We start from the raw sequence: 26,023 nt of genomic DNA, 5'->3' as shown, positions 1-26,023 counted from the left end.
AGTGATCATTTAGGAAGGCAGATGGCTCAGTGGGAGGAAATACTTGTCACACAAGCTTGAGAACTTGACTTCAAATCCCTAGAAGCCACGTGAAGCTGGCATGGTGTCCATGACCCCAGTGCTCCCACGGCCAAATGAAGTCTGTGGAACAATTAGCCTGGCCTATGTGGCAGACAAAGAGAGACTGCTTTAAACAAGCTTGGAGTTGAGAACTCACAACCAATTTGTCTTCTGATTCTTTACACACAACACATGGAAGGCACCCATTCACCCACATTTACAAACACACATACGCACAGAAAACATATAAACCAAACAAGACATCTGTTTCATTAGTCTTACCAAGGTCATAATTTTTATTATACTCTGAATAAGGTTGATATTTAAAGAGCAGAGAAAACGCCTATACAAAAGGTTTATAGAACACTCATTTACATACTGGATATATATTCTTTACAATATAGAATGGTGAAGACTGCGCTAACAGATAAGGCAACATTACAATGTCTTTGACACTGAGGATAAATGCAGTGTGGCTTCTAACATGGGTACAGCCCAACACTGGAGACTATAAGACCATTAATGAGAAGGTTAACAGGACCCTGGCTATCTATTGGAAGTGGTGGGGCATCACTGAATTTACTCCCAGAATAGTATACTAATTCATGCCCAACTGGCGCCTGAACAATACCCTTTCCCAGTGTTTCTGAGCACACAGTACGGTGTTGCGTCTCATCTTATTCTGTTCAATATACATGCTACACGCAGAAGACAGAACCAAGGCCTACCAGCTTGTGGAGCTGTCTTCCTGCTGTTTCTCAGAGCAAATTCCATGATACCCCTGACCACTTTTAACGTGAGTAAAGGTCACACCTGGCCAGTCAGTTTCCAAAGCACATTTATAAGGCTTCTTGAATGCATTCCATGCTGACCACTGTGGGAAGCCCTGACATCTCCCATTATAATTAGAAGGCTTGCTTCAGCTCTGGCCTGCTGATTTCTAATTAAGCCCTCTTCCTCCATCAGAAGGAACTTGGCCTATGGTCTTTGGGTCACATTTGCATATAAATCACCCAGAGCATGGCACTTCTTGGCCAGAGCACAAACTTCAGCCCCCCACCCCCATCCCAATCTGGATTTTAGCTGCATATGAGTAACTGAAACACTAGAAGCCTCTGTGGAAGACATGGGGCCTCTAGGGAATGAAGGTGCATTCCCCCATCAGGCACTGAATCCGAGTGTGTCCACGAAGGAGGTCCGCAAAGACCAAGGCAAATATTTGGCACAGAAACGAGGCACTTGCTTTTGGCCCATCAATAGGAGCTAAAAGTGGAACGGTCCACCTGTATACATGCACAGACACACACAGGAGCTAAAAGTGGAACGGTCCACCTGTATACACGCACAGACACACACAGGAGTTAAAAGTGGAACAGTCCACCTGTATACACACACACAAGCTAAAAGTGGAATGGTCCATCTGTGCACACACACATACCATACATACACACACACACACAAAACACACTGACAGAGTTGATTTCAATTCTACATGTAGCTACATCTCTGCTCCTTTTAAAACAGAGAATCCACTACGTAGATTTCCAAACCCAAGCCCGACAACAGTGGCCCATCCCAGCCACCAGATGCGCAAGCAGGCAGTGGATTTTAGAAATCACAGAGTGAGACTTTCAGGTTGGAATGGGGACGATCAGAGCCTTCCTGGGGTGTAGAGTTCGGCAAGAAGGAGATCCTGGCTTTGCCTCCACGTAGCTCTGCTGCCCTCCACTCTGGGAAGTGTCAAGCTCACAGGCTTCTTCAAAAATCTCTGACCACTGGGAGGAGCAGGCAGGAAGCCTGCAACCCTAGACCGCCAATCTTAGCACGAGCCATCACCTCCGACTCAGTGGCTAAGAGGTCCCAGCGAATCAAAGCTAGCCTGGGAGAGTTAGAATTTCTCTTCATCCCCCTTCTCTCCCTTCTGACATCCACATAGGTCCCCACAGAAGCTGCAGGAGCAACGAGGAGAATCACGGTAACAGCTTAGAAATGCCACATACACGCTTTAGATCGCGCAGGCCTGGAGACGGCCCGGCCAGTCTTGCGGAAGAGACGGAGAATGACCCTGGTGTCTTAGTGTCCCATTCCTCCTGGACATTCCCATCAGAAAAGAAATCATCCACATCTGGGCAAGACATATCGCTGTGCAAACAGAGGGTGGGCTGCTTAAGGCAAAACTGTTGGGCAGTTCTGCGGAAGAAGAACCGGGCAGTGTCGCCCTGGGACCACTGCTCACCTGTTCCTTGAAGGGACAGTCATCTCTGGTGTGTCTACAAGGGGACAAGCCTTCTAGCAATCACGGCTTAGTTGGCTGCAGCATTTGACACGGGTACCGTACGGCAATGACAAGCGGTTATAAATAATTTGGCATGAGTAAAATATAAATTACACACAATGGCGTTTTTGATTCCGGCTTCTCGCTTTCCTCTCAAGGTCCTCTAGGCTCTCAATAGCCCGGCTGGCCACCCGCCAGCAGGATCACAGAGTCTCTGGCATTGCATGCTCCTCCCCGACACCAGAGGCTGCCGCTGCTCTCAATTCACAGCCTTTCCACTGTTCCTAACTTAGATTCCCACCACGGTCCAACCTGCACGCACCTTCCCCAACCATGCATGCCCTCCTCAGCTTCATCACCATCTGCTGCAGAAAGACAAGATGAGGGAGTCTCTGGACAGAGCACATCTGCCGACAAGTGGGCACCATGGTTACTCAGCCCCTGCCACACAGGCTGGGTGCTCCTCATCCACACAGATGCCAGTGAGCCAGGGACTCAAGGCCGCCTTGTCTTCTATATTCTCTCCTTGTATAGCCCTTGCCCTTGGGACACTGGGGAACCATTTCCTGGCCCAAGATCCTTCCACTCAAAATGCGCCTGACTATATAGGTGTGTCAAGATGAGAAGATACTCTCAGGAAAGGCCAATCTGTAGTGATGTTGTTTGTTCCTGGTTTGAAGAGCTGCCATATTCTCCCCTCTTGGGTCTGGAATGTGAGGATTTTCAGTCTGGTACAAATGGGGGCCCCGCCTCACCCCGCTGCCATTTCAAGGGCTTCATGAGGCATCTGGCAGGCTTGGCTATGAGGGACTTAGATCTTCTTAGGGGAGCCAATCATGACCTTTGACACAAAGTTGACAATGGCACTGGCAGGCTGCTCGGGGTCATGCTCTGCGAACAGGTGGCATACGTTGTCTGTAGCACTGCCCTGCTTCCTGGCCACAAATCCAAAGACTCTGAAAGAGACAAGAATAGGTCAGAGTAGCCAGGAGTGTGCAGTAGCACACATGCATGCACCACACACACAGCACTCACAAACATGAACCACACATGCATGCACCACATGTGCATGCACTGCACACACATGAACCACACAGGCAGTGCCCACAAAGGCATGAACCACGCATGCATGCAGGATCTCACTTTCACAAAACAGTAATCTGGGAGCAATAGCAAGTGCACCTATAGAAGCCTATGATGTCCCAAGCAGTAGCTTAGAGACCTATCCACCACCCTGACCTCTGATCCTTGGAAACTGCAGGGAGAATGAGTACTGAGCCTAGAGGAATGCTACCCCACCCTAAATAAATGTGGAGGCCCTGCTTGCTCCTTAGTATCTCTTCTAGAGGGCTGGGGGTCTTCCAGACACCTTCTACAGGGTCCTGAGCTCCAGCTGGCCATGCAAAATCAGGGTCTCCCCTGGAACTTCAAGGCCTTAGGAATTCTAGGAAGAATGCCAGAAGCTCCCAGACCTGCCTAGACCAGACACCCAACCCAGAAAGGCTAATATGCCAAGAACTCCTCTCAGGCCTGCGAGACTACGATCACTTCAGGAAGCTGCGGCTGTCTGCTACTCCTGATCAGTTCTCCAGAGCACAAAACACTCTGAAATGGGCCTGCGAGGAAGGAGGCATGTGATGGCCACTGGAGATCAGCAGGGCAGACTATGCAGAGGAAGCCAATCTGGGGGGCACAAGGAAGCCTCTGTAGTGGGGTGAGGACTAGACTCCCCTGATCACCTGAACAGCAATGCTGAGCAGGGAATCAGAACTTGCTGGTCAGAGGTACAAAACATAATCCTTCGAGTTTGGGAAATATCAGGCACAGATTTCAGTCCTGCTCACACACACAGTCTGGGTGCCTCAGCAGTAGGGACACCCTCTTAAATGGCTGCATTAAGAGATCTTAGGGGCTGGAGAGAAGGCTCAGAGATTAAGAGCATGGCCTGATCTTCCAAACATCCTGAGTTCAATTCCCAGCAGCCAAATGGTGGCTCACAATCATCTATAATGAGATCTGGTACCCTCTTCCAGCCTGCAGTCATACATGCAGACAGAACACTGTATACATAATAAATAAATATATTTTTTAAAAAGAAATCTGTCTTAGTGTGTATGCAAAAGGACACTACAGATATAATATAGACAGTCATATCCATCCCACCACAGAGGATAAGCCAACATGGTCCAGGCCTGTACTTCAAAATCTGAACACTTATCCTTATTTTCTGCTTTCAGTTTAACCCAAACAAACATCCCCATTGACAATGACTGCTTTGTTTTGTTTGGTCTTTTAAATGAGCCCTTCTTTGCAAATCTAGACCTGAGCTCAGCTGCGCACTGTGATTATCCTCAGAAAGAGAAGAGACGCTGGCGACTTACTTAGAGGACGGGCCATCTTTGATCCACCTTGGGAATTGAAGAGAAAAAGAATTCATGTTAACGTTTTAAAATTAAAGGATGAAAGCGTACTTTTCGGTGATAAAAATAGAAAATTCTTACTTCCTGTCCTGTGGGTCCAAGGCACAGAAAATGACACTGCTCACGGGGTAATGCCTCCTGAAGAAGAGCCTGTTGGGGGGTAGAGAGAGAGGGGAGCTCCAGTCATAGGGCTCTGGGATGATGGAAGGTGGACTGAGGAGTCCCCCACTCCCCAGTGGGATGACTGTGGAGCAGGAACTATCTGATGCCTTCACTAGTCATTAGCCTGACACTGGGTGGAACAGTTCTCGCGAGGGGCCAACAGAAGCACCACCAAGAGTGATGGTGTCAATCACTGGGAAGGTCGGGAGGGGCCAAGGAGCTCTGAGGAACTGGAAGGGCCAGGGATGCAACACAGAAGGCAGCTCAGGACCTCTGGACCTCCTGGCTCTCCCAAGGCTGAGCTCACATCAACAGCACCATGCATGGCACGTGCCCTCTGCATTCTCTGAGTCACTAGATCCTGAGGTAGGTGTTTTGACATAGGTATGAAAGAAGAAAAAAAAAATCAAACATCAGAGAGGTAAGGAGTTTGCTCAAGGTCTCCTATTGCCAATGCGGGGAGAAGCCCTGACGAGCAAAGCCAGACTTTGCTCTGTGGTCCTGCTCTTAGCCCAACTGCAGCATCCTGAAATGTGAGAGTCTATCTTCAAACTATTCAGCAATGTAGAAAGATGAAGACAAGATCTCACTGAAAGGACTGACTCTGGGGAAGGGACTGCAGGTGTGGGGGCCTGCAGGGAGGCTACCACTGAGGGCTCAGGATGGCCTGGGCTCTGTCCCTTGCATTTGCCACAGAAACTCCTGTACCACACTGTGTTCCTTTGACCAACACGAGCTGCCCACCAGCTATGGAAGTAGTTATGCCAAAACAGAAGCCAGTAGATTCTGGTCCATCTCAACGGCTTTAAAGTTAATGACTTAAAAGATCTTTTTAAAACACAAACAACAACAACAAAATTTAAAATAGCCTTGGAGCTAGAGAGCTGGCTCACGGGTAGCATTTGCAGAGCAGTCATGAGAACCTGAGTTTGGATCCTCAGTACCCACATAAGAGCTGGGTGTGCTGGTGTGAGTTCTAACTCTAGCACTGGACGGACTGGGGGAACCACATGGCCTTGAGCAGATCCCTAGAGTTCACAGTGAGTCCCAGGTTTACTAAGTGACTCTGTCTCAAAGAAAAGAATGGAAAATGACTGAGAAGGACACTGGGAAGGAGACCTCAGGCCTCCACACCCCTCACACCCCACACTTACTTTCTCTGGTTGTCAGTCAGGGTGATGCCCTGGGCCGACACCTTGAAGTGTACCACCGTGGACACTGGTGGAGGCTCTTGAACCAGGGTCATACTCAGGGCTTTCTGGACCGCCTGGTGACCAGTGAGGGACTCCATTTCCACGGAGTTCAAGTACCAAACATTGCAGGCTGCAAGACAATGCGGAGCTGGTGAGAAGTGCATCCGTCAGGACTGCTGGGGACATACATGCTCCGGTGCACGGGGAGAGACCAGCCAGAGGAGGAAAGGGCTAGGAGCTATTTCAATGTGCGACCCAGGCCAGGAGCACTGGCAAACACATGCTCCCTGCTTTCCAGTATCAAGCAAACGCTTGCTCCGGTGGCAAGCAGAGGACATAATAAGCTACTGTGGGTGGGCCTGTTGGTGAGAGAAGTATTGTACGCATACAGGATCTTCCCTGGCCTCAGCAAGAAGAAAGACAATGGTCACGTTAACACAAACGCCCAAAATGTGGTAAGTACAAACTCTCTGAAATTCCTGAGAAACATCCATGGGGTGACTCCATTTTACGAACTACTTTGTCTAAAGTGTTGGAAGGACATGCAGAGGAGCCACGGAGAGATGGCTCGCAGCATCATCTCTCCACGGCTTAGTGCACAGACTAAGCACCACCTGCCATGTGTCCCAGCTTCCTACACTTCCTGGTTAGGGTGTTCCCTGTAATCATCTCCTCCCAGTGGGTGGGGGAATATGACTGAGCGTCAATACGGCCCTGAAGACCCCACTGTCCCGTTTAGCCCCGACTCCTGCGTTACAAGCTACAGTTAACACAGATTTGAGAGTGTAGAAGCTGGTTTGTTAGCACAGGGCTTTAGGTTCTGTGCGAAGCTCAAGAAGAAAGCCAGGGTCGCCAGTGAGGAGATGGAGAGGGCCCTTCCTTAGAAACAATTCTGTTTGTCCCCTTCGGGACTCCTGCTGAAATCTGACAGTCACTGTGGAGTGCTTCCAGGGTGATGAGGGCATTAAGAGAGCTTCATGGCTTTCACCAGACCGGAGTGGGTGGCTACAAAAGTGAGGTCTCCGTTTCGGCTTGCTTTCTGGCTCTCCCTTAACACGACTCTCATCTGTATTTTGCCAGAGTTGAAGCAGCACAACGCCACCCTCAGGTGCCAAGCAGATGACAATACTATCCCTAAACTTCAGAAACATGAGCCAAAATACAGCTCTCTCCTTTACAAATGACCCTCATCTTGTATAACGTTAGAACCACTGAGAAGAGATTAATAATGGAATTGCCCTTGCCTGTTTCCGTCTGCAGAAGGCGGCAAAGGGCTACGCTAATTCTGCCTTAAAGGCCTCTAGAGCGGTGGTTCTCAATCTGTGGGTTATGACTCCTTGGGGGTTGGACGAGCCTTTCACGGGGGTTTCCTAAGACCACTGGCAAACATAGAGATTTACGTTACGACTCACAGCAGTAGCAAAATGACAGTTATAAAGTATCAATGAAAATAATTTTATGGTTGGGGTCACCACAACATGAAGAACCGTATCAAAGGGTTGCAGTGGTAGGAAGGTTGAGAATCACTGCACGAAAGTTTCACAAAGCAGGAAAAAAAAAGTGTCCCTCTGGTGCAAACCCACAGAGAAACTCAGATGAAGTGCATTCGGATGCCGACTGTCCTGCATGCTCTCGCTCTTGGTGAGGTCCCTGAAGCGGCTGTATTCTCTCTGCTTAGAAGCAGCAGGTACCACCCCTTTAGACAGGAGCACCTGCCAAGAGTCCAGTCAAGGGGACCAGGGAGGACTGCCACAGGAGGATGCTCCAAGGAGATGTAACACAGGGACCACGGGGGCTGCAGCGCTCTCTCTCTACAACACAAGCTGGGAGTCACAGCCTGAGGCTTTGAGATCCTGAACTTCAGGGAGTGCAAAGAGCAAGCTGATTGGAAAAGGGAAGTCCCTCCCTCCATTTGGAAGTTAAAAGTTAGTCGGGATTAAGCTTCGCTGGACTCAGAAGAGAAAGAAAGGGAGGGGAGGAAGGTCTGTCCTGTCCCAAAAGGGAGCAGACACTGAGAGGCAAAAGACCCTCAGAGACTTGAGACAAGTCACCCTGGCTGCTTTTAGGCAGGACTAGGCCTATGAGCTCAGCTCCATGGCTGAACACTTGCCCAGCCCCAGCACTGCAACCCAATTTAACGGGAATTTCTCAACTCACAAATAAAACAGAAGTTTCATCTGAGATATTTCTGGTCTGCAAACTTTATTTACCCTTACACTCATGAAAAGGAGCTTGACCATCCATCCCAGTGTCTAAACGCCACTGTTTCTGAAGCAAAAGTCAACAAGAAATTTCTAGCCCAAATAAAATGTTTTCACTACTCTGAGCTTAACCTAGTACCTCTTAGTAGTAATGGTCCCAAAGAACAGCCTATATTTATCACCCCCAGTTTGCAGATTAGGCTCAGAGACGGTAAGGATTATGCGGGCAGTCAGTCACTCATCCCCGAGCTCAGGCCAAGGTGACTTTGCAAGAACACACTTCATAGAGAACTTCGGTGTTCAGACCTGCCTCACAATTGCAGGTAAGATCACTAAAGAGGAACTTAAGTCTGGCTGGTTTACTTGTATGTTAATTCCCATCTAAACTACGGGTTTCCCTGTGTTCTCTTGCAAAAGAGAGAAAGGTGTCAAAAATTCTTAAAATTGTCAAAGGCTTTACACCCACAAAGCTCTGATTAAATGGGTACCTTTTATGCTGGGGTAACCCGAGCCCATTCTGGATAATTTAGCCACATTTTTCAGGAAGATCTGAAAAGCCAGGAAATAACTTTAGGGTCCCACTTCTTCGAAGATTCAAAAAGAAAATCTCCTATAAGCATGCAAGACAGCTAATCCACAGAGGAAAATGTTCTTGCGCATACGCATTACGGCAGGAAAAAAAATGAAGATAGATTATGTCCAAGAATAAAGAAAGGGTTAAATTCATTCTCTCAACGAAATAGGAAGCAACCAGCAAATGGTAATCACGAAAATTATATAGCAACATGGAAAAAAGGTTAGCAGGTAATTGCCAAAGCAGAATAAACAGTCTCTGCTATGATTAGAACTATAAAATCAAAAGCATGTGTGCTATGAACAGGCACTGGAGAGAAGCCTGGAAAATGGAAGACATACTTCAGGAGGGTGAACATGCCCCCTCTGATCCTGTCATGTTGGGCATGCAGTTTCAGATGGCAGCGTGTGTGCATGTGTGTGCCTGTGTATTTTAATCTAACTACTATGAAAATCCCATAGACTTGGCACACCTAGATGTGATTCACAGGAAACCACAGACTAGACTGCTATCTTGGAGGCACCACTGGGAGCTTCCTGATAAGGACTGCTCCAACTGTGGTACCAGGCAAGAGCCTGGTGTTGAGAGATGCTGGGAGAAATAACACCTCTGGGGCACGACAGTGGGCCAAGCACCAACTCCCACAGAGTCAGGCTGTCTCTAGCAGGTACTGTGTGGCAGCAGAGCCAAGTGTTCCTGGAGCAGGGAAACCTGATGCCACAGTGCTGCATGAGACATCAAGCAGGACAGCAGTCTTCAGACCCACGGAGAGGAGCTCCATGAGCAGCAGGGAGCTCCCATGCTGGGAAAAGTTTACATCAGAAGGCGGTTTCAGGTCCACATATTTGAAGTCATTTGTGTCACTTCTGGGACTTTAGTGTAAGGCGTTATGCAGAATTCAGGAAAACTCCGATAGAAAGACGGTCCTTCAAGCATAGCTTCTAGCACTGAAAAACTAGACAGGCAAACTGCGTGACCATGAAGAGTTGAACTACACAACGGAGCACTATATAACCACAAAAAAAACCCTGAGACTTGCATTATATTTGTAAAAACCATGAGCAAACTCATTACACAACCCTGAGACTTGCATTATATTTGTAAAAACCATGAGCATACTCATTACACAACCCTGAGACTTGCATTATATTTGTAAAAACCATGAACAAACTCATTACACAACTACAAAAAAGAATGCCAAGGAATGAACACGAAGGACAACCCCAGGACAGGCAAGTGGCAGGGGCAGAACTGGTTTAAAGCGCTTCCAGCCCCCTCCCCCTCTTCCTGGTGTGAAGTGGCTGCACAAGTAACAGGTTTGGGAGTCATTTATCCTGATTCTAAAAAAAAAAAGCAAACCTTAAAAGAACACACGATCTTTATTAAATTATACTCACAGGGCACTAGTTGCTCAGTCACCATATCTATAGACTCATCAGAAGCCTGGTGAAAAAGCCCCCTTTTAAGGGTTAGCTTACACTCCTCAGTTTCAAGAAGAAACAATTATTAAGAACTGAAGGCTTAAAATAGAGAACCAAATTGTTTCAGCTATTGGAAGAAAGTCATAATGACATTAGTATCAAATGTCCCACTGGCACTGACTGCTGTGGTGCTGAGTCTTGGCTTCTACTATGAAGATATGGGACATTTCCAAGAGCTTCAGCAGGAGTCTGGGAGCAGGATGACAGGGGAAGCTTAGTTGGGAGAGGGGGGAACTTCAGTGACCAGAGATCAGAAGAGCCCACCTTGTTGCTACAATGTCTGTGTTGCAGGTATTCTAAATGACCATCGTTAATCCTCAGGCGAGGATGGTGCAAGCTCCACACCCAGACCTGCTGAACTAAATCCCTGCCTAGGTACTGCTGGGTGGAATGGAGATTCACAATCCTGATGTGTTACAGATTAAAGGAAAGAATCTCAAAGTAGCCTTAAGTTAAGCCTCGTGTCTTAATGCCCAACCCAGATTATTAAAAAGACTACAAGGTTTGACAGGAAATCTTATCACTAAAAAAAATCCATCCGTTAGAAAAAAAATTAATGTTCTTTTAAAAGATGGGAAAATGTATTTTAAAATAGTGAGCTGCAGCCACTCCACACAAGACTTGGGGAATATTAGGGAAGAGCCAGAGGTCAGGGATGACTGGGGCGAAACAGTGTCTTCTGAATACACCATGACTATCACACTCACAGGAACAGAAGATCAAGGCAGTCAACAGTCCAACACAGTGGGAAGAGACACGCAAACCCCAGTCCCTAGCTGAGGAACCAGTGACAGCTGATGTCTGGTAAAGGAAGGGAGAGTCAGTTTTCTTTAGCGGGTGTGGTTCCTGGTAGGTGACCACGCTTTAGGAGATGGTCCCCATCCCTATGAGTACATTGGCAGAACTCAACTCAGTGAGTTATTACATAAAAAAAGACATGAGGTTTGGGTGAGGAGATGGGAAAGGAGAATCTGGGAGCAGCTGAGGAGATCATGATCAAAATACATTATATGAAAGTCTCGAAGATTCAATAAAATATTATATTAAGATAATGTGCTGGAATGGAAGGGAAGATGTAACTTCTAAACAAGGACAACAGCGGACATCATTAACATGACCGAATGTAACACTGACTGGATGAATGTCGTTAACAAGGAGAACTATAAGAAACTGCTTACGATGAGCAATATTACACCAGAGATGCCCGCAGAGGCACGGTGGTTCTGGCACTCCTCATGCGGGACAGAGAAGCAGAGCTCTGCTGCTAACACAAATGCAGATGGTGGTTCAGGCAAAAAGCCAGCGTGCTCTGACCAACGCTCGTTACCTCAGGAGCTCCATCCACAGAGTGGGATGAGACCACGCCACCCACTCAGCTCCATGAGGCCAGCTCTCCCAGATGGCCATGACACCATGATCCTTTTCCTTCAGGGTTTTTTTTTTTTTAAATAAAATTGATACATATTTGTGGTTTAAAACCAATCATCACAGGCTTTTTTAATTTTAATTTTTGGATACATTTTTAAGAGGTAGAATCAAATAACCAAATTAGCCAAAGGCCATACTGGTGTCTTAACCTCAGAATATTACAACATCAGTGTGTTAGACATCAGTATGCATCAGTATGACACGGGGTGTTACTCGTGGAGGGCTCTAGGGAGCACCTAAAACAAAATTAGGGGCTTTGAGTTGATCTCTTACGTGGGACTACTCAGTGTCTCCTGAAGCCACCACGGGTGGTGGCCCAGGGACAGCCTGCTCAGGCTCAAAAGAAATAGGAGAGAAAAGGCTGGCTCCCAGAGAAAGGCGTTTCTCTTGGGACAAGTACCTGCCACCTTTGCTGTGGCTGTGGCTAGCCCAGCTCTTTGGAAATCTAAAACACATTCCACATTACAAATGAGAAAGTCTTCTTTGCTTGTACAGTGGTCACATAATGGGTTTAACTTTATGGAGGAGACAACATTAGAAGATTACAAATTCTACAGAGAAGATAAAGATATTTCTTCAGACTCTACAATGGCATTCTAGCTGGACAGCGAGTCTTTAGGGAGATACAAAACAGTGAGACACCACTGTTCATCTGTCAGAATGAGCGCATCCTTCAGAGTGACGCCATCACGTGTAGTGAGAATGTGGAGCAAAAGGAAGCTTCCCAACTGCTGGTGGGAATGAAAAATGGTACAACCACTATGTAAAAAAAAAGTCTATACTTTTGCCACATGATCTAGCAATCAGGCTCCTTCATATTTAATCAAAAACGTTGGAAACATATTGACCCGAAACCTTTTTAAAGAAAGTTTATTCATACTTGCCAAAATTTAGAAGCAACCAGATATTCTTCAGTAGCTGTGTGGATAAATAATCTGCGGCTCATTTAGAGATGGGAAGATACCTTCGTTGGTAAAAATGCTTGTCATGGAAGCTACAAGCATGAGGATTTGAGTTCAGGTTCCCAGAAAGCACACAAAAGCTGGGTGCAGTGATTGGGACTATGAATCTTAGCACTAGGGAGATAGAAACCGATGGATCCTTGATGCTTGTTGGCCAGCTGGTCTACCCATTGACCAATGAGCTATAGGTTCAGCGAGAGACTCTGTTTCAAAAATATAGAGTAACTGAGAAAGCTATACAACACAGAACACATGTTCCGTGCCTTGAAACAGATGTGCACACATATGTTCAGGCATTCACATGTATCCGTACAAACACATATATGCTCCTGCACTACACACAATGAAAGAAGCCACCAGTCCATGAAAATCATGGAAGAAGCTCAATGCATATTACCCAGTGAAGGAAACCAATCTGAAAATACAACACAGCTTGTGTTTACAGCATAAGTCATTCTAGAACAGTCCAAACTAGAGAGAGCATAAAAAGATCAGTGGCAGTGAGGGTCTCAACCATGTGGAAGGAATAAGTAGGGAGAGCAGAGGGGAATTTTAGGACAAAGGAAATACTTTGTGTGACATTATACTGATGAGTGAATACCAAAGATATTTCTTAACCCCATTAACTCCAAGAGTGAACTCTCTGGGTGGGACACTGGGAAATTTAAACTAGAAGCAATCAATAGGAGCCCACAGAGGAGAGTCAGTTTTCTTCATGCATGGGTGCCCTGATAAGTTATTAAACCCTACATGGCCAGGTCTAAATACATCTGTATATGAGCAACACTGAATGGACTCGTGTGCATGTTGCATGTGCGTGTGTGTGTGTGTGTGCGTGCGCGTGCACATGTATGATAATAATAACTAAAGAAGTAGGGGTCAAGAATATGATGGGGAGTGGGGGCATGGAAGGAGTAGGAACGGGAAGGGAGGAAGAGAAGTGATGTAAGTTTTTAAGAAATTACAAATTTTAAAAGCCTGAGCTCTGAATAAGCTATGGACTTTACTTGATGTTGTAAGGACACCGGCTCATCAGCTGCAGCACCATGGTGTGGGATCTGGGAGTGAAGAAACAGCCATTTATATGGGATCTCTATGCCTTTATAGCTTCCTGCCACGGATCGAGGAAAGCCTATCAATGAAGATATTTCCACAGAGCAGCCTGGTCTCACCACAGGGATAGCAGAGCGGGTCCAGCAGCTGACTCACGTTGCCTGACTGTTGAGTCACAGTTTCAGGACATTTTTGCATTTTCAGCTAGCAAGGCGGTCACCCACATCCTGCCATGCTGTGCCCCCACCTCCGCCCCCACACTAAGCACAGGACTTGACATTTATCCCACTGAATCTGGCCTTGTTCGAGTCAGACCAACAGCTCCTGCCTCTTACGCCCTGACCCCGTCTCCTCACAGCTGTGCCCCACTCAGCCATGCCAAGTGGCTATAAAAGGAAACTTCCTTCACAGTCCACAGAAAAGCAGGAAATGACTGTCCAAAGGAAAGTCCTAGCATGGAGTTCGGTTCTGCCCAGAGACTCAGAGGCACAGAGACCGAACAGGGCTGTGTCCACTGACCTGCCCCCTGCTTCAGCAACTCGGCTGCTGAGTTGGCCGATGTCTGGGGAGAGTTTTCTGCTATTTCCTCCAGGGGATCTGCAGGAAGAAAAGGGAAATAAGTGCTCCTGACACAGTAGTCCACAAGACAGGAACAATTTTATGTCAGACTTCGCGGATGGTGACAGCACCGTTAACTTTCAATAGTCTAGTCCACAGAAACTGCCACCCCACCCGGAACAGAGATGGGGTGCAGGCCCTCCCCGGAAACATTTTTTCTGGTCTCTGAATTCACTTACATGAATGATAAAAATTTGAAAGAAAAACCCCATGTACTTCCAGGAAAGCTGGAATACACAGTCAACTCACATATCCCCTGGATATTAATTTCTAAAAATTATCCTGGGTGTTTTCTGACAAATATAGAAGTAAAAAACTTGTTTATTTATGACCTAAATTTAACCATTGCAGCATATGTCCCATTTTGTAGGCCTGTAAATCTATAATGCAAGTGATCTTGAAAATCAATCTGAAAATACACACACACATACACACACACATACACATATATACACACACGTGTATATAAATTAATTACTTACTTATGTATATATATATTTTACGTTCATGTATGTCTATGGACCTCATGAATGCCTGGTACCCAAGGAGGCCAGAAAAGGCCAGATCCCCTGGGATGGGATTCTCTACCTGATATGAGTGCTGGGAATTGAACCTGGATTCTCTGGAAGAGCAGTCAGTGTTTTAACCAGTGAGCCATCTCTCCATGTCCCCAAGTGTCTTACATCTTTAAGCTGAAGAGTCTTGGTTTTCTAGAAACCTTCCAATGTATAATGTCTTGGAGCTGTTGTTTTCAGCAGGGCCTTCTCCTTTCTTAATTCAGGTGGCCACCTGCCTTCTTTGAGGTTTATGTAGAGCACTCGTCATTAAAGAATCCTCGTCTAACAATTTTTTAAGGCTCTCCACAGGTCCTGGGAGCAGCATGCTGGGGCAATGCTGCAGAGCCTACACACGGCCCATCCACACTCAGCCCTCCACCGCATACCTCTCTCTGGAATGAGCAGCTTGCAGGGCAAAGCCAAGGGCGTAATGGAATGCTGGCACACCAAAGCTGTCAGGCTCCCTGTAGGGAAAAGAGCAAATGAACATCCCAAGTTCTTCACCTGCTGTGTGCTGAGCCAGAGAATCTGTTGAGACCAAACTCCCCAAAGCCGAGCCTTTAGACCACTGTGGGATGTGACCCAAAACTCGCAGAAATGATAAGGTCCCAGGACAGTAAAGAGGTTGATCAAGGGACTGACGGTATATTCCCGGCACATCCGTTGCCTTTGTAAGTATGAACTGCCCATGCTTCTTAAGGAGGAGGATACGAGGTTGCCTAGTCAGTCTATCCAGAAGATTATGAAAGGCTCTTGTTTACAAAGGCGGGGGAAGGCTCTGGTGGTGGCTCTGTGTTCTTCCTTGTGCCTGAGGGATGGGGACACATTGGGCTCCAACCCTGATGGAACCCATCAGCTGACTTTCACGGTAGTTGTTCGCCTGTCTTATTCTAGCTCTGGGAGGTCCTTTCCATTGATTTGGGTTTGACAAGGGTTTTGAAGACAATTACACTTTGAGCTTATCATAAATACAAGACTTCAAATGGCAGCAGCCGTAGATCTCGGAGCTGAAATGAGTAACCCACCATGGCAGAGAGGCCCTGGGATCTCAAGCCACCTGAAGCAGGGGATCCATGCCCTGGTAAGCATCAAGACAGCGCCTCAAGTAACTCACCAAAATAAGGTTCGTTGGAGCACCCTTTCAACCGCACGCCCTTTGGAGTACACTCAATCAAGAAATGCCGGACAAGTTCATTGGACAAATCTCCGGCTGTGAAAAGAACAACAACAACAAAAAATACTTTTTAAAATTTAAAACATCAGAATAGGGGGAAAGGTTAGGAAGAGGGAAAGCAGGACAGCGATGGATAGATGGTGAATGGTTGGACAGACAAACTGACAGATAAAAAGATGCCTCCTGCAGGTACAAAAGCTAAGAGCTACACCTAAGAAGGCGCCCTCTGAAGAGGACTAAACTGCTGCACTATGGGGTTACCTAGAAGCACCTTTGGGATGGTCGGTGGGCAGTGCCATAAGCCAGGTGGATAGTAAAACCTCTTGGAGTAGCAACGCAGAAACTACAAGAATCCCCCAGAGACACCCTCAGACATTACAAGAACTCCCAGAGAAGTTCAGCTCAGAATGACACTGGCTTTGAAGCACTGGCTACATTCCTCGGAGAGAGAAAAGGGCACTGAGGTTCGGGAAGAAAAGACTTGAGCAGAGCTGGAAGGATGCCAGCTCTCTGGGTGAGGTGGAGCTGACAGCTGGATACAGAAACGCCTTCAGCACCAAGTATTCTGCTCTGTGGGAGCAGCATTCCACTCTACTGATAGCAAACAGAACACTTGTTTTCACGCCAGCTGCTGAACCCAAAGAGAAGAGGCACCAGGAGAAGCCACTGAATGGACAATGTTCTGAAGATGGAAAAGTACAAACGGAACCAGGAGAAACAGAAGCTTTCGAAGCTGCTCAAGTCTATAGACACCCCATGTGCTGTGTCTCTCTCTTCTACTGCTGCCTTTACCACCCTCCATAAGAGGCGACCTCTCAATATTGCTGCTACTGAAACCTCCAGGGAGCAAGATCTGCTGGATTTGTGCTTGGAGGGGTTGCCTGACTACGCGGAACATCCCTAGTCCCAAATCTAAAACCTGGAAGATTTGGAGCACCAGTATGAAGCCATAAATGGTAGATTCTATACCATGAAACTTCAATTAATGTAAAACTAATAGAAAATACTGTATGACGGTACCTTCATTATGTATGAAGTATGCATGAATTCTATACAAAAGGTAAACGAATTTAATGTTAAGGTTTAGGTCTCCCAGGTCCCATTCTCAGCACTCACATGGCAGCACACAACTGTCTGTAACTCTAGTTTCAGGATATCAGACACCCTCTTCTGCTCCCCATGGGCACCAGAAATGTACACACTATACAGACACATGTACAGAAAAAAAACCATATAAATAAAATAATAAAGTAATAAAAAAAAGTAAGGACTTGAGCCTCATTCCCAAGGTATCTCACTCATTATGCATGTATAAATACTTTGAAATCTGAAACTGATCAGAAACCGCAGACACATCTACTTGATGTGGGTCACTATAATGAGGGATATCGAGCTGGAATTAGGCTCCAAATGCTGTTTATAAACAATAATACCCATTAGTGATGGCGCATGTTAGCATTTTCTAGGGGCAGTCAAGCTTGCAGAGAAGGGAATCATGTGATCCCATTAAAGTCCACGTCCAATAAAAAGTCCACGTCCAATAAAAAGGAGGAAATAGACACATGGTCCATCCTCTGTGGGAGGAGAAGACGCAGGACTTCCAGTCTAATGGAAACACCCACTGAAGGTCTGGATTTTACTTGTGGGAAATGGCCCCATGCAGATCCTGCGGCCAAGGGCTTTTTGGAATGCAGAGTCTAGAATGACCACAACTGTCTCATCTCAGGATGACAGGAGGTGGCACAGTGACTCACTGGCTTGTCATTCATTTGGTGAACTCTTCTCTCAAATCTATCCTTGCACTGCAAAATGCAAATGTCAAATAGAGACCTGGGTACACACCCAGAGACGAGACTGCATCTGTCTCCACCATGGAGACCACCATGCTGACACTGCTACTCACATAGCCTTGATTTTCTTCCTTTATCCTCGGACTTAGGATAAAGTTGGCCCAAGGCAGGACACGTTCCCAGACTTTGACTTTCCCTGGTATGTCCCTAAGCAGTGCTCCCAAGTAAAACCTGGCAGTCCTCAGCAGCCACATCGGAGTGAGCGCTCGGTGAAGAAGCCTGTATTTTCACCCAGTAATAGCATTCTTGTTGAGCATCTTATGATAGACATCCTAGATGTTTTATGAGGCCACATTTGTGTGATCTCACTTATCCTGTTCCCTCACCAGAAGGCCTGCCAACACCCACAGGTTTGGGGGGGAGGCTCTCTGACTGAGCCCCAAGTGCCTCCCAACCTCATCCAGAAAGCAGGTCAGCTACCCATGCCGGAGGCTGGCCCATCTGCAACCACATCTTATATTCTTGGGACAGCTCGAAGCTGTTTGCTCCAGGAAGCTTTCAGCACAGATTTCATGCAAGGATTTGGACGAATTTTCTCAGATCCCAGGCATGGAGTGGGAAAGCAGGCACCCGCTTGTCTTTATGTGCAGAAAGCACCTCAACTGTGCTGTTTCTGATTCCTCTGGCCTGCTAACGCGATCAGTGTCCCTTCCCATAGATCCATGTGGCAAAGGCTCAGCTCTCAGAGAGGCATTTTGGTGGTCAGCAGAGACCATGAGAAGGTGTGGGGAGGTCTTAGGGTCACTGAGGGCATGCCCTCAAGGGAAGTGGTGAAATCTAGTTTCCTCCTCAGCCTCTCCCTTTCACCCTGCAGGCGGAGGCTGAGCGCGTACTCCCTTAGGCACAAGCATGCTATCATGATGATTCACCACTGGCCTGGTACCAGAGCCAACCAAATGGGCTGAACCATCTAAAACCGTGGGCCACAGCAAACCTTATCTCATGATAAGATAATTACCTCTGGCATCTTGTCACAGGGCTTCTATCACACACACTCCTCATGACCTGAGGCTGCTCTTTCCCCTAGTCCAAAATGACCATTTGGGTGGTAAAGAAAAGGCAAAGAAGACTTTTTCCTTGCCAGGGTTGGTGATATGTGGTAAAGATGGTTATATATAGGGGCAAAGGGGGTAGACAAGCAAAACAACGAAAGAGTTGACCAACAATGGAAAGTATATTACGATATATTTATAAAACAAAACAGAGTGACTGGAAAGAGGACTCCGAGGTTAAGCTGCCTGCCCTTCCAGAGGACCTGAGTTCAATTCCCAGGACCCACATGGAGGCTCACACCATCTATAATGAGATCTGATGCCCTCTTCTAGCCAGCAGGCACACATGCCAGCAGAACACTGTATACTAAAGAAGAATAAATAAATAAAATTAAGAGTTTAAAAAAAATCATAATTAAAAAAAGACATCTCTGAAAGAGAATAAAAGCTATAATCTAAGACGTCAGTGGCTCAGGGTTCTGACTCAAAACGAGATACATAAGAACAAGTACATTCGTTTTCACAATGCAAGTTAAAAATAGAAAAAATAATCATTTCAGAGGTGAGTCTGCCCGTGAGTGATAAGTCAAGCAGTAATGTCTTCCATGTGGTCGCCCAAAGAAGGAAGGGCTGACACGGAAGGAAACAGGGTGCCTTCCTAGGTTATTGGCTCTGCTGTATTATAGAAAACACTACTTGCTTAAAACAAAAGAAGATAAATTTCACAACCTTCACATTTTTCTGAGAAAAATTCAGTACCAGTTAGGATTTGGGTGAGAAGTGGGTTCAGCCATAGACAAAAGAAGATAAAATGTATAAAATGTGCATGCACTTAAATAAGATAACTACGTAAGGAAACAACCTTCTAAAGCAAATACTAAAGGGACCAGGGCAAGCAGCTGCCACTCTCTGTCACTGTTTTCACCTCAAAACAAAGCACGTACAAACCCCAGCTATTCCACGGAACCTTACCTTTCTTGTTCAGGTGCAAGACAGAAGGAGGGGGTGTGGCCACCTTCATGGCCAGGCCGTAGGCCCCTCGGAAAGAGTGACTGTCCCTCACGATGAATGACCCGGGAGCTTTGTCCTTCAACATGGCGATGGCTAGAGGAGGGAAAGGCACGGATGACTGCAGGGGACAAAGGCCACTGCCCACTCAGACCCTAAGATGGCTCCCCCTCTGAAACATCACACTGACGTCTGAGCCCCGATGATCAATACGACTATCCTCTTGGGGTCCCAAGGGATGGCTTAGCTGCTTGAAGGTGGACTGTGACAAAGCAAGGTGGCCACTGACATCCCCTCTCTTCTGCATATATGTATGTGCTCCTCTCTTCATCAGTGTGAAACCGGTACTGATATGCTTGAAGTGCCCTACCTCCAGGACTCCTTATAAGTCAACCAAACCTCAGGGGCTCTTGACAGCCACAGAAAATGGACTAAGACTGTCCCTTCTTCCAGCTGTTTCTGCAACTGGGGCCAGTGGGGGCCCTGCCTGGCAGATAAACACCGAGTAAGGAAAATGCTGTCTTCTCTCCATCTGTGCTGCTGCGCAGGGAAACAGGAGTCAGGAGGGCACGGGGACACTGGCAGCAGGGGCTGCTCTGCAGAGCCCTTGGACTTGTTAAGCAGCTTTGACAAGGTGGCCTCGGAGAAATGGAAGTCTTCCCAGGCCCTGGTTGTTTTCCCCACTTCTTTTCCATTTAAAATGACAACAGCTTCCTTGAGACCACAGGAAGGCCTAGAGTCTCTGTCTCTATCATCTCTAAGATCTAATGGCAGAACCTCGTGGAGAAGACTGGGATTTCCGAGAGATGGAGGGCCCCCGTGAGCTCCTTGTGTACCGGGACAACCAGGCAGGCCACAGGAGGCTTGTGACAGAGCTCCAAACACTCCACTCCCCTTCACGGCCTGTAGCCACCAAGCTGACTGTCCCACAGTGCATCTCTCTCCTCCATAGCCCTCTTTCTGCAATGCTCTGAGGGGTACTTAGTAGAGACCTGAACAGAATGTCTCTTCCTCAAAGAAATGTTGGGCTGGCATGGCTGGTGAGCTTAGGGAAACAGCCAGTATTCACACTCCATACACTGGGATGTCTATGGCTGAACCCACTTCTCACCCAAATCCCAACTGATACTGAATTTTTCTCACAAAAATATGAAGGTTGTGAAATTTTCCCCAGAGGCCTATAAGAAAGGTGTGTTTTGCTCTGATTGGATCCGCCCTGCAGGAGTTCCTGATAGAAGGACCTAGAGACCAAAGACGGCTGACGCCGCAAGAGGTCCCTGGTCCCCACCTACCTTGTTCTCTGGAGATATCTGCCTTGTACCAGAACTTGGACGTGTCCTGGACAAACTTCACAATCACGAGTTTATCATTTGGGCTATCTGTGAAGCAAAATTATCATACAGAATATTTTTATTGCTGTCTCATTTATGACAAGGATGCAAATCTAAGTCTACACCTAGGTGGGAGGGATAGGCACGTGGGTCCTAAGCGGGGAAGGAAACGCAGATCCAAGGACTGAATAGTGCGGTACACCAGTGCCTCGTGGCCCCGTGGCGCAGTGCAAGACACAGATGTTTCCAATCCCAGAAAGGAGGCCCCAGAAGCAAGGCTGGTGTCAAACATTTGAAACAGTTCAGAACTCAATTCGATTAATTATTTAACTGGTAAAAAGAAAGTAACTTTCAAAGATCTAAGCCAGAACTATTGCAGCATCTGCACAGTCTACTGCTGGAATGTGTCTGCAGTGGGCCAAGGAGGAAGCGGAGAACATCTACCAGCACTGTGGCTGAAGCTTTAGACTAGCAGTATGAGAAAGAGCCATATCGGGAGTCGAACCTGTTCCTGCAGAATATGTGAGTTAACCCTGGAGATCCGCTCAAATGGGAAACCCCAGACAGAACCCTCCTTCCCTAAGGGAACAGGCAGAGCCGAAGACATACCTGGCAAAGGTGAGGCCACTTCTGAAGGCTTGCAGAAGTCTGGAAGGACATTCGGGAAGGGGATGCTCATAGTGCTCCCGCTGTGGGGGCTGGAGAAGCCACTGGAGGAAGGGGAGACTGAGCCCAAAGAACGGTCGCCCTCTGAGGCTCTCTTCTTCTCAGGGAGGGGTGGCTGCCCAGGCAGGCTTACCCCCTGGTTCTGCAGGCCTGGACTGTGATGGCTGCTGAGTCCAGGTGATACCGTGAGAAAGTTGTGGGACAGGAAGCCATTGTCAGGAGCCCCTGCCGTTGGCAGAGAAGTTCCAGGAACTGAAGATGTGCTGTGGGAATTGACCAGCAGGGCACCTGGATCCTCGCTGGGTGGAAGGCCACTTGCTACCTGGGCAGTGCTGAAGCCTAAGAAGGCCTGGCTGCCTGCAGGGGGCAGAGCACCCTGAGGCTCTGCCATGGACAGCTCATGGCTGTGGAAAGAGGCCTGGAGCTCTGAGGACTGGAAGCAGGGCAGCCCTGGCGAGTCCTTGCCAGCGCTGCAGAATTCATGGGTGCTGAGAGAACTTTCAGAAGGGTGACTGTTCCCCAATAGGGTTAGGGTGGACTTGGGGCTGCTCTCCACCCACTGGCGTTCTGCAGAAGACGGGCTGTTCAAAAGGCAAAGATAACCATGAGGGAACGTAAGGAACTTACGGTTACCTCGAAATCAGCAACCATTGCAAGACATAGAGAAGATGGGGCTGGGGAATTGGACACTGAGGCTTATTGGGCAGCAGAAAAGAGGCAGTATCCCCATCCCTTAGATGTGTTTCAGAGACACTGGTCAACCTTGGTCTTAAACTAAAAATTCCAGAAATAAACAACTGCTAGGTCTTAAACGTCATTCTTAGTGGAACAGTGAGTTATAAGCTACCCTACTCCATTATGTCCAGGTTGTATACCTTCCCTGATTCAGCATATCCATGTGGTATATGCTACCCACTTTTAGTCAGTAGTCAGATGACTGGCTGGTGTGGTGTTTGCATTCACATAACTCTCAGGTTACTTAAAAATGGCCCCAAAGGGGCTGGAGAGATGGCTTAGTGGTTAGGCACTGGCGGCTCTTACAGAGGATAAGGTTTGATTCCCAGCACCCACACAGTGGTTCACAACTACTTGTAACTCCTATTCCAGAGGATTTGATGCCCTCTTCTGAACCCCACAGGGACCAGGCATACGTGTGGTAAACAGATATAAATGCAGATAAAACAGTCATTTAATAAAAATAAATAAATACATAAACATTAAAAAATAAAGATAGTCCCAAAGAGCAAGAGAAGATGCTGGCTGACTGGTTGTGCCCATGGGAATCTGTAATTTATTTCCTTTGAGAAAAGGCATGAATAGGTATGAATGCTTTAAAAAAACGTATTGTGTTTTTCTAGGATCTCAGGCATCAACCAGTCCCCAGACCATATCTCCTGCAGACAGGGGGACAACTTGACTGGGAACCATTCAGGAATTTAGGAAAGTCATTAAAAATATAGCTCTTGTAACATAAACACAGTTAAATTGATAGACACTAGGTACAGACTCTATGTGTGATAGTCATTTTAATTTTTAACTTTTCAAAATCTATCCTATCTATCAATCATATTTCTTTCCGTTGATTTTTCGGGACAGGGTTTCTCTGTGTAGTCCTGGCTGTCTTAGAACTCACTTTGTAGACCAGGCTGGCCTCGAACTCACAGCCTGCCTCTGCCTGCCAAGTGCTGGGATTAAAGGCGTGCACCTCCACTGCCCAGCTGACTCTTTTTATTTCAATGGGAAAGGAAACTGGAAACCTATACAAGAGACATGGGGGAGTTTAGTTTTACTTTGGGCCAAAGTAGTGGTTGGCCTTACTGGTTTTCTTTTTAAAACAAAAGAGGACAGTTTGGCTACCACAGCCCTTTTCTTCCTTTCCATATTTTGCAAAGCTTTTTGTGATGTTTTCCTATGTGCTCATGTATTTTCCAGGGCCAGTGCACAAGAGCAAGTTCCATGAGTAGCGGTGTCCGGCACACAGTCTGGGGCACGGGCACATCTCCCCCATGACACAGTGGGGTCTCATGTTGGGCCCTGCTCTTCCCAGTCTTTCCTTTCTACTCTCAGCGTGGTGCTCTGGCCTCCGAGGAGAACTTCTAACAGGGTGAAATCCCTTCTTTTTACCTTTCTCTCCTCTGGCCAGGTCCATTGCTGGAAACTGTACAGGAGGATGCGAACATCTGCTGGAAGTTGGGTGTGGCGGGCATATCCGCCCGGATCATGGTGGGTTTGGGTCCGATGGGGCTCTCTGACATCCCCACAGTGTGGCTGATAATCTCTGGGCAGCCTCGTGGTTCTGAAGAAAGGAAACAGAAAGCAGAGAGACCCTGATTATGTGAGTCACAATGTCACAATCTCAGCCCTTTCCTGTGTCCACAATGAGCTGACTTTTGAAGCTTTCTGTTGTCCATGGCCACAGTGAACCATGACAGCAGTAGCACAGGAGGCTGGAGGGGGTGGCTTTGTGTTACTCTGTGTATGTTATAACCCATCGCTGTTACCAAAAGAGAAAACAGCTGATTCTGTTCTCCTGAGCTGGTTGTTCTGCCCACCCTGTAAACCAGAAGGGGTCTTCTTCCACGAGATGCTCTCTTCCCTCTCTTCCCTTGAGCACAGGTCTGCAGAGCTGTCATCTGGCAAGCTTACCTTTCTTTCTGCTTCCTACCCTCCCTCCCATATTAGTGACTCTGGGGCTACATGTCCACAGATCATAGGCTATGGATCTGATCTGCTACATGCTATTCTTGGGAGATGAAGATGCAGGTTCAGAATTGACCAAGAAGGCCAAAGTCATAGAGAAAGGAGACTTGGAACAAGTCAGGCATACCTCAGTCCTAAGCCTCAGGGGTTGGTACCAAGTAGCCAGGAACAAGTGGCTCTGGAGCTAAAAGGGCCTTGGGCAGTTTCTTCTGAGTGGTAACAAAAACCTAAGTGTGGGAAATACTCAGGAAGCATGACCCTGGCCAGTGACAAAAGCCTTCAATGCCCTATGCCCCAGGGCACAGAATACAAAAGCTTTCATGCAGCCTACTTAAAACTGTATCTTCTCTGAGGAATATCCCAACATTCAAACCTGCCTCCAACTCCATCTCACTTTAATTTTGATACAATCTTAAAATCCTAATTAAAATATTGTCAGGAAATATGATAAGTTTGATAAGTGAAAGAAAAAAAAAAACAAATCACCACCCTCCCAAACAAAACGGAACAAAACCTCACCAAACAAAAGACATAGCTGGTTCTAAATTTGAAGTTTAAAACACAGAGACTACAAAGAAACATAAAATAGTGAAATTCACATTTCACCAAAGAACCTGGGTCCCTAAGAATAGTCAAATAGAAGCTCTAGAAATTAAAAGCAGAGCAACTAAAATACGCAGGGGGCTAAGGACTTCAGCTGTGAACTGGATTCAGCAGAGGTGAGAACTGGAGTGAGGAGGAAGCGTTCGGGGGAAACAATGAAGCAAAGACGAAAAAGACAAACTCAGCCAGAGAGACCCGGGCCAGGAAGAAAACTTGTACTGTGTGAAACCTACAGGGAGTGGGCAGAAGCAGAAGCCACGCTGGAAAAGACATTTACTGAGAATTTACCAAAATACCAAAGAAGTCAAACCTCAAGTTAGAAGAAAATTACCATGGATACCAGAATAGGATAAATGAAAAGAGCTGACGGCTAGTTAGTACGGCAAAACCTTGGGAAAACCAGGACAAAATCTTAAATGCTGGGCCTTGCTCATTGGGCCACGATGGGACACTAACTGGTGGGCTGTATTTTTCAGCTCTTATTAAAATTCTCAGTATAAGAAAACCCAGAACTGATGTGATATTTGAATAAATCACAGGGTGAATGCCCCTGTCTTCTGGGATGTATCTGTACATCCTTGGGACAGGTATAGTCTCCTTATCCCCACTTCCCCAGTACAATCCATAACAAACATTTACAAAATAGATGCTTGGTGCGCTAGTGACAGCTGCGTGGATAAACAAATGTACACAATGGTTAGACCATCCCTCCCCT

General features: G+C 46.9%; 1 protein-coding gene across 4 annotated transcripts in view; it reads right to left on the bottom strand.

The window, feature by feature from the left end:
• Positions 1 to 340: 340 nt before the first annotated feature.
• Tns3 (tensin 3) overlaps positions 341 to 26,023 on the bottom strand; it is a 233,147-nt gene continuing 207,464 nt past the window's right edge. For all 4 annotated transcript variants that reach the window (XM_057771347.1, XM_057771343.1, XM_057771344.1 and 1 more), the window contains 11 exons: positions 24,130 to 24,301; positions 21,949 to 22,586; positions 21,301 to 21,387; positions 19,973 to 20,104; positions 16,099 to 16,194; positions 15,371 to 15,448; positions 14,329 to 14,406; positions 6,072 to 6,240; positions 4,837 to 4,905; positions 4,717 to 4,743; positions 341 to 3,291 (listed from right to left, as the gene is read on the bottom strand). In XM_057771347.1, coding sequence (XP_057627330.1) covers positions 3,147 to 3,291; positions 4,717 to 4,743; positions 4,837 to 4,905; positions 6,072 to 6,240; positions 14,329 to 14,406; positions 15,371 to 15,448; positions 16,099 to 16,194; positions 19,973 to 20,104; positions 21,301 to 21,387; positions 21,949 to 22,586; positions 24,130 to 24,301 — 1,691 coding nt within the window. In that variant the 3' untranslated portion in view covers positions 341 to 3,146. The remainder of the gene's footprint in view (positions 3,292 to 4,716; positions 4,744 to 4,836; positions 4,906 to 6,071; positions 6,241 to 14,328; positions 14,407 to 15,370; positions 15,449 to 16,098; positions 16,195 to 19,972; positions 20,105 to 21,300; positions 21,388 to 21,948; positions 22,587 to 24,129; positions 24,302 to 26,023) is intronic.

Source organism: Chionomys nivalis, chromosome 6, assembly GCF_950005125.1.
Source record: "Chionomys nivalis chromosome 6, mChiNiv1.1, whole genome shotgun sequence".
NCBI classification, from domain to species: Eukaryota; Metazoa; Chordata; class Mammalia; order Rodentia; family Cricetidae; genus Chionomys; species Chionomys nivalis.
Note: the sequence above shows the minus strand (reverse complement) of the source record. Positions and strands in the feature narration are given on the sequence as shown.